Source organism: Mus pahari, chromosome 23 (genome assembly GCF_900095145.1).
Source record: "Mus pahari chromosome 23, PAHARI_EIJ_v1.1, whole genome shotgun sequence".
Lineage (NCBI taxonomy): Eukaryota > Metazoa > Chordata > Mammalia > Rodentia > Muridae > Mus > Mus pahari.
In genome coordinates, this window is record NC_034612.1 from 34,276,122 (window position 1) to 34,284,707 (window position 8,586).

Here is an 8,586-nt window from a genome sequence, read left to right on the forward strand (position 1 = left end):
GGCGGCGGCGGCAGAGGCAGAGGCAGTGGTATAGACTTACCTTTCCCTGCAGGGATACAGCCCACACTGACAGGCGACCCACTGGTTCCTCTGTGATCTCCCACCCTCCCACAGACAGGTCATTGAAGGGGTCAGGGAGGTCCTTGGGGTCATCCTTTGAGGGGATCTGAAACAAAGGGGTGACGAGCAATGGCTGTCACTGCCTGGTGGCCCGTACTGGGTCACTCTCCCTCCCCTGCCTGCTTTTCCTCCAGTCCTTCCACCCTCAGCAAGGCCCACGCTGCCTGACTTCATGAAGGCAGCCACAGACTGCAGGCCTGTGTATCTCTGTTCTGTCCCCTTCATCAGACCCTGGCCTGAGCCACTGCTCTTGAGTAGGATCATGGGGACAATACTAAGAAGAGGAGGGGAAGCCTAAGGACAAGTTCTGTGCTACTTTGGTCCCTATGTGGCCCTCTCCCAAATGAGGGGACTTGTGGGGCTGGTTACAAGGCCCTGTGACAGCAAACAAGTCAAAGGCCAGGTCCCAGGGTGGGTATGGTGTACCCTTTGGCCCTGGCCGATAAGAATACCTATCCTTGTGGGCCTCCTATCAAGGACCCCTGCCCCGCACCCTGCCCCACCCCCCACCCCCGCCATATTTAGGCACAAAAACCTTGGCCCAGGAGTCCCGGGATTTGTATCGCCTATACCGGATCCACTTCCGCCTTCGTACGCATGAATTCCATTTCTTGTCTCTAGTGTAGGTGGCAGGGAAGTCCATAGCGTATGTCCACCCCTGAAATACCAAGGTGGGGGCATCACTTGTCTTGGTGGAAAGGAGGCAGACTCTGAAGAGCTGGGAAGGTGGAGAACGGAGCGACAAGCTGAGCCCGACAGGCAGCCATGGAGGGTACTGAATTCACCTACCCCTTTCTCGGTGGGCTCCCCTCCAAAATTCTCATCCACGTACCAGTCTGACTCCCATTCCCAGTGTGGCGAGGGCAGTGCTACCCCATCCAGCGGCCGATGCTGGAGCCCACTCACGTCACTCCACGGCCAGCGGTCACTTGGCAGGAGCTTCTCACAGAAGCCTCCCATGGGGTTCCAACGCTGAGGCCAGGGGACACAGAGATGGCGTTAGGAGTGAGCCAGATGGGAGCAGACCCAGGAGGACAAAACCTCACCAGGCCTCCGCGTTCCATGAGCTCATCTCCCGGATGACAGACAAGGAGAGGCCGATGTGGGATGCAGGGCCTAGGATGATAGTCTCCAGGAAAAGCCACAAGGCCCCAGGGTGGACCACCCACCCACCACCACCCCGGAGCTTAGAGGACACAGGATAGCCACAAAAGCCAGCCCTCATGTGCACCTGGATAGCTTTCCAGGTCCAAGAGACAACCAAGACTCCAGCTGCAAAGACCCTGGATACTGTAAAACTTGGATTTATTTATTTATTTCAGTGTTGAAGTTTGAACCCAGAGCTTCATGCATGCCAGGCTGGTACTCTACCACTGAGCCATACCCCAGGCCCAAAAACTTATCGATTTTTTATTTTTATTTATTTATTTATTTTTGTTTTTTTTGAGACAGGGTTTCTCTGTGTAGCCCTGGCTGTCCTGGAACTCACTCTGTAGACCAGACTGGCCTGAAATCCTCCTGCCTCTGTCTCCCAAGTGCTGGGATCAAAGGTGTGCGCCACCATTGCCCAGCTAGAATTTTTTTTAAAGATAGGGTGTTAATATAGCTCAGGCTAGCCTTGAACCTACCCTGTGGATGACCTTGAACTTGTGATTCTCTGGCCTCTGTCTTCCCCTGTGCTGGGATTATAAGTAGGGAGCATGTCTTGCCACAGAGGGACTGCAAGAGTGTGCTACCACTTCCAGGGCAACTTAGATCTTAACTGATGAAGTGGATTATGGGACATAGGGGAGACCAGCACCCAAATTCACCCCTCAGCTCACTATAATTAATACTGCTGACCACCTCAGCAATTACACACAAGTACACACACACACATGCACAGCACTACCTGATTCTCATAGGCCTCCTCTCGGTGGCGGATGGGTACGTCACTGGAGCACACGTACAAGTAGACCTGGTTGTCACCAGCGATGCCCCAGCAGCACTGGGTGGCCGCACTGACCCGCTTGAACTCCAACTGGACATCCCTGCAGAGCTCCCAGTACTGACCAGCCGTGGACAGGGTATACACTCTCCCAAAGAGGTCCACGGCCCACAGCACGGAGGTGGGCATGGCCACAGTGCTGTGGCAAAGACAAGGGATAAGCGACAGTATCAACGTCATGGCCTCTGGACCAGGGACATCGTGAGAACCCTGTGTGGGGACCGTATCTCCACATACCACAGAACAAAATGAGGTCCTGAGCAAGTGGTCGCCATAGCAACCAGAAGCAATGTGTGTCTCCCAGTGTAAGCTTCTTTTTTTTGCCTCTTCTTCACTCCCATCACAGGGATGCTTTGTTTTAATTCGAGACAAGGTCTCATGTACCCCAGGCTGGTCTCAGATTTTCTATGCAACTAGGGTAATCTTGACTTCCGATCCTCCCGCCCTCACTTCCCAAGAGCAGGGACGGGGGGTGGGGGGGGTTACAGATGTGCGCTACCACACTTGAGTTTATGTGGCGCTGCCTAGCGTGCAAGAGTGCTGGGTTCGATCCCCAGCATCCTGCAGACTAGGTATGGTGGCTCACGCCTGAAATGTCAGCACTCAGGGGGTAGTGTTGAAGGCCCACCTAGGCTACAAGAAAACCTGTCTAGAGTCTAGCCTGAGAACTGGAGCTTCTGGGAAAATAGGTGAGATTCTTTAGGGACCCCGAGGCTGTGCCAGGGAGCTCTCCTCTTGCCGTCTGCCGTAGGCACGGGGGCGCTCCAGAAGGCACTGGCAGTGTGAGGAGGACTGGAGATGGAACAGAGCTGAAAATAGGACCATCTGCCTCAGGCAGAACCAGCTGATTCCCGGAACCCGGGGAGTCCAACAGAAACAAAGGAGAGCTCAGGCTGCAGAGGAAGCCAGGGGCAGGCAAGGCCAAGTGTCTGGAAACATCGATGACCTGCAGTAGAGACAGACTCCAGGAGGAAGACTGGCCACCAGGGTGGTGTGATTTTAGTGGGGGGTTGGGTGAGTTGGGTGTTCCCTCAGATCCAATGACTTCTTCAACTCTTTCTCTTTCTCTTTCTCTTTCTCTTTCTCTTTCTCTTTCTCACAGACACATACATTTGGGGGAGGAGAGTAGGAATCAAGATTCTAGTTTTCTGGGATCATCTGAAAAGTATCTGTCTAGAGGCCTCAGTTGGGGCCCAGTGGCACTTGCTCCCTCTGGGCCAGGCCTAGAGGCCCCTCTACTCCTCTCACAGTAACTAGGAGTGTTAGTACTCAAAGTATTAGAGCTGGTGCTGTGGGGTCTGGCTCCATTACGTCTTTTCTTCATTGGTTTGTTTTTGTCTTATTCTGAGACGGGGTCCCACGTAGCTCAAGGTGGCCTCAGAATCACTGTGTAGCAAAGGATGACCTTGAACTCCTAACCCCACCTTCTGAGCGATGAGCTTCCAGGAGGTGCTTCTAACCTCGCCAAAGGTAGCCATCCTCTCTGCCTTGATTGTGTAGAGTAACGTGCCAATCGGGAAGGAACAGTGACCTGCTTCCTAAGAGCTGAGTGAGGCAACCCAGACCCAGAACTTACTAAACACTGTCCAGTATCCAGCATGGTCTCTGGGACTGCCCCTGATGTCACCTAATCCCTGTGGACATGACCTTTAATTCCTCATCTCAGTATCTATCTATATGTTTGGGTCAAGGTCTCGCTATGGAGTCCAGGCTGGCCTGGACCCAGTCTTTCTGCATCAGCCTCCCTGGTTGATTTGCAGGTTGTTTGCTATCTCACCAGGCTCCTATCTCTGGAGGAGAAAACTCAAGCCAGAGGTGGGGAACGAAGCTTAGTAGGTAAGAGCCATTTGCCACACAAGGAGGGCGACTTGAGTTCAACCTTCAAAAATCACATATAGTAGAAGCGGAGAACTAACTCCACAAAGTTGTCCTTTGACTACTAGTACGTGCACACACAAACAAACACAAACTATAAATACATCTTTTTGTTTTTGTTTTGTTTTTTTCGAGACAGGGTTTCTCTGTGTAGCTCTGGCTGTCCTGGAACTCACTCTGTAGACCAGGCTGGCCTCGAACTCAGAAATCCACCTGCCTCTGCCTCCCAAGTGCTGGGATTAAAGGCGTGCGCCACCACTGCCCAGCTCTATAAATACATTTAAAAAGTAATTTTTAAACAAGAAAATAAGCTGGGTGGTGGGGTGTGTCTTTTAATCCCAGCATTTGGGAGGCAGAAGGCAGGCGGATTTCTGAGTTCCAGGCCAGTCTGGTCTACTGAATGAGTTCCAGGACAGCCAGGGCTACACAAAGAAACCCCCTGTCTTGAAACAAACAAACAAACATTAGGCTTTAAGCCTGAGACAAATGGCAGAGGTGTCTATTTAAGGTATCAAAGCAACACTGGCTGCCAGGTTCTCCCAGCATGCCTCAGTCCCTCCATATTACCGGACTGTCCTGGCTGGCATATCCCACCCTCTACCCTAAACTTTCCTATATAGCCCAACCATTTTGCTTGTCCACCCACCCTCTTTGTACCTTCAGGCCCTCCTGGCTGCTAAACCCAGTTCCCCCATCTCCTCTCTCCTTTCCCCTCATGGCTCAGGGTCTTGTCCACTCTGGAGTCTCCCAGATGTCTCTGGCTATGTTCTCTCACATATCCTTAATAAACCTCCACCATACCTATGGCAGGCCATATTTTTTTTTCCTTCTATTTCTTATTTTCATTCATCACGCGCCTGTAGTTCCAGCACGAATGGGGCAAAAATAGGAGGAGGGATTGAAGGCCAGTGGAGGCTACGTAGTAAGATTCCGTCGTAACGTTTCCTCCAAAGCCAAGTCACAGTTCAAGGTAAAAACAATCAATTAAGTCAAGCTATGCCTGAAGGTTGAGCTCAAGAGGTAAAGATGGATTTGAGACACTCTCCTCCCAATAAATGACTAAGCAGTAATTTTCTTTTCAGACATAATTAAGCCTTCTGGGCAGTTAGTGGAAGGAATGCTGGAGAGAAAGGGTGGCCTGGGGGCTGTGTTTATAATAAACTCACTTCCAGGGGGGGGCTCAGGCACCAAGCACACGTGACCCAAAGGCCACCCAGGGTAAACATCTTGGCATTTAACCACAGCTCCTTTTTGCCTCCACAGGATGTCACACACCACTTCCTGTGAGATCACTAAGCAACCTGACTTGGGCCACTGGGTCACAGGACTCATGAAAAGTGGGTGTATGGACCTTGTGATTCGGGGAATCTGAGAGATCTTTGTTTCGAAGAAGCGAAGAGAGAGAGGGAACATCTCCCATAGCAGCAACCTCTGCTTTACCAGGAACCTCTAAAAACAAATGTACCGTGGTCCTTCCGTCCTTGGGTTAAAAAGACTTCACCACCACAAAAAGCCACCTGCCGTTCTGGGTCAGTTTATTCACAGATCCTTTCAGAGACCAAAAAATAGCCTGATGTAGAGGCACGTGCCTGTGATCTCAGCACCTGTAAGGTCAAAACAGGGTTGCTCCGAGTCCACGCCAGACTGGCCTACGCGGTCAGCCCTTGTCTCAAAACAAAACCAGAAAGACCCAGAAAGAGGTATGGGAAGATGGCTCGGTTGGTAATGTGCTTATGTTGTAAAGAGGAGGACTCCTGTTTAACCTACGTTTTTTTTAAAAAAAAAAAACAAAAGGTGTGTATGTTTGTGCTGGGGGCATGGTCAGCTCACGGCTGATCAGGTGAAGATAGTGGCTATGTTGCTGATCAACCTAAGTTCGATCCCTGGGATCCACCTGATGGAAGGAGAGCACACGTTCCAGCAAGCTGTCTTCTGATCGCCACATGTGAGCCATGCACGCATGCGTGTGTGTGCACACACATGCAAAACACACACACTAAACGTAAAAAAAATATTTTTAAGTGAGTCACAATGGCACTTGCTTATATCCCTAGAGCTGAGGAAGTGGATGGATCCCTGGAGTTCCCTGGTTGGTTAGCCTACCCTAATCAGTGAGCCCCAGGGTAGTGAGAAATCCCATCTTTAAAAAAGCAAGGTAGATGGTGCAGGTTGACCTCTTGACTTCCACAGCTACTTGTGCATCTGCACATACAAAGAAATCAAAAACAAAAACCAGAGCAAGTAGTGGGCAGTAGATGCTCTTAAGGCCACAACACAGCACACAGAAGCCACAAAACATTTACTTCTCTGGAATCTGTCTTCAGGCTGCAAGGCTTCTTGTTTTTCTATTACACCCTCACTCCTGTCTGATGTGCACTGGCTATTAAAGTTGTTTTCTGGCTGCCAAGCGCACGGACCACTCCAAGGCGATATTAGGGTTAAAAGAGAAGACAGGAAATATCAGAGCTCATATGGGAGTGGGGGACCTTCCTGGAGAGTAAATAGAGTCGGCCTGGCCCAGCCCAGCCGTCAGGAAGCGACCTGGCTTTGATCCCAGTTCCTGCACTTGGGCGACAGGTGGGTCCCCTGCACTGCCACCAGGAGCATATATCGGAGCTGTAGGACTGTGACCATCTGCCTACACTAATCCTAAAGCAAGCAGATTTGCTCCCAACGGCAAGGGAGAAGAAAGGCTACAGAAAGGCTCCCGGACGCTCCATTTCTCTAAATCATGCAGGCTCAGCGATCGGCTTCTTCAAATCTCTGCAGTCCTAAGGCTGCAGTGGGGGTCATGCTATGAAGCGGGTCCACGAGCAGACATTTAGGGGGTTCCAAGGCAGGGGTAGGGGTGGTGCCCTGTAGCTGTGCAGCAGAGAACACAGGTACAGTCCCTCTCCCTCCCTCGATCCGTCCCAGTTAACGCAGCCAATGGAGGAGAGGGATCGGGAAACTGGGAGCACCTCTCCTCTGTGCCACCCAAATATCATCGATCGGAGTCCCCACGGCCGGTCACCGATGTTACGGGGACAACGCGCCGCACTTACCTGGGCCCACGCCCGGTGGGGCGGGTTCCCAGCGGAGGCTTCTGAACTCCTCGGTTTTGGCTACAGTCCGGCCCTCCCCGGGCCTCAGGCTAGAGGGCGGGCCGGAAGCAATATTCAACTCAGCGCTGATTGGCCAGACTCGGAGTGACGCAACTGCCTGGAAGCTCACGATTAGCTACTGCGGTCAGCCGCAATCTCCCCGGCTCCGGGTGGCGCGCGTGCGCACTCTCGCGGTCGCGCCGGGTCCCGCAAGCCAGCGGCGCTCTGCGAGCGAGGAGGGAAGGCGCGGGTTGCCACGTCCCCTCTCTCAGGACTCCGCGGGTCCCAGGTCGAGCGCGTCCTCACACGCCCGCTTCCTGCGCTCCAACATTCTCCGGCACGTCCCTCCTTCTTGCCTGAAGCACTTCGCGTCTACACCGGCCTGCACCGCTCCCGAAGTGGAGTCAGATTTTTTTTTTTTTCAGGAGTTGGCAGGAGTCTGTTTTCCAGCCTTCATAAGACAGGACAGTCGTCATTTCTAATTCTTTATTTCTTGTTTAAAGATTTATTTATTCTTATGTGCATTGGGGCAGTTTGCCTTATTTTGCCTTCATTCATGTCCGTGTGACGTTTCAGATCCCCTGGTACTAGGGACCGTTGTGAGCTGCCATGTGGATGCTGGGTATTGACAGCGGGTCCCCGGGTTAGTGCTCTTAACTGCTGAGCCATCTCTCCAGCCTCTTATTAACTTCAAAACAAAACATTTATTTGTATGTGTGTTCCTGTGTGCACGTGCACAATGCTTTAGGTGCAGAGGACAGCTTCCTAGAATTGATTTTTCTCCGACTGCCCTGTGGGTCCCAGGGTTCGAACTCAGTACTTCGGGCTTCGCAGCCTTTACCTACTGAGCCACCTCACTGGTAAATTCTGTATTTTTGTTTAAGTAGCGTGTTTTAGATTTAGATTTGTTTATGTGTGAGAGGATGTATGCGTTCCGTGTAGGGGTGTGTGTACCTGTATACAACCCACACAGTCCTGAAGAGGGCATCCACCCGGTGCTCTCTGCTGTTACTCTGCCTGCTCTGAGGCAAGGTTGCCTGAACCTAGGACCCACTTGTCTTCATTAGGCTGGAAGCCAGCAAACCCCCTACATCCCCTGGTTTCTGCTCACCTTGGGGTTAGGGTTATAGGCATTTGCAGGGACACCTGGTGTGTTAAAGAGAATGCTGGATCTGATTCTGGTCCTCGCTGCAGAGCGGGTGTTCTTAACTTCTGAGCCATCTCTCCAGCCCCTCGTTAGTTTTAGGGTCTTTTTTTTTTTTCTCTCCTTACAACATTTATTTAGTGTGTGTGTCTGTGGTCAGAGGACAACTTAGTGGAATTGGTTCTCTAGTTCTCTTAGTCAGGGTTTCTATTCCTGCACAAACATCATGACCAAGAAGCAGTTGGGGAGGAAAGGGTTTATTCCGCTTACATTTTCCACATTGCTGTTTATCACTAAAGGAAGTCAGGACTAGAACTCAAGCAGGTCAGAAAGCAGGAGCTGATGCAGAAGCCATAGAGGGATGTTCTTTACTGGCT

General features: G+C 51.6%; 1 protein-coding gene across 2 annotated transcripts in view; it reads right to left on the reverse strand.

Annotated features, from left to right (window-relative positions):
• Tecpr1 (tectonin beta-propeller repeat containing 1) overlaps positions 1–7,119 on the reverse strand; it is a 28,731-nt gene extending 21,612 nt beyond the window's left edge. The window contains exons 1-5 of one of the 2 annotated variants that reach the window (XM_021222540.2): positions 7,027–7,119; positions 2,012–2,246; positions 910–1,092; positions 656–778; positions 41–166 (exon numbers count right to left, since the gene is read on the reverse strand). In XM_021222540.2, coding sequence (XP_021078199.1) covers positions 41–166; positions 656–778; positions 910–1,092; positions 2,012–2,236 — 657 coding nt within the window. In that variant the 5' untranslated portion in view covers positions 2,237–2,246; positions 7,027–7,119. The remainder of the gene's footprint in view (positions 1–40; positions 167–655; positions 779–909; positions 1,093–2,011; positions 2,247–7,026) is intronic. The other variant, XM_029533555.1, reaches the window with a different exon arrangement.
• Between the last annotated feature and the right edge of the window lie 1,467 nt (positions 7,120–8,586).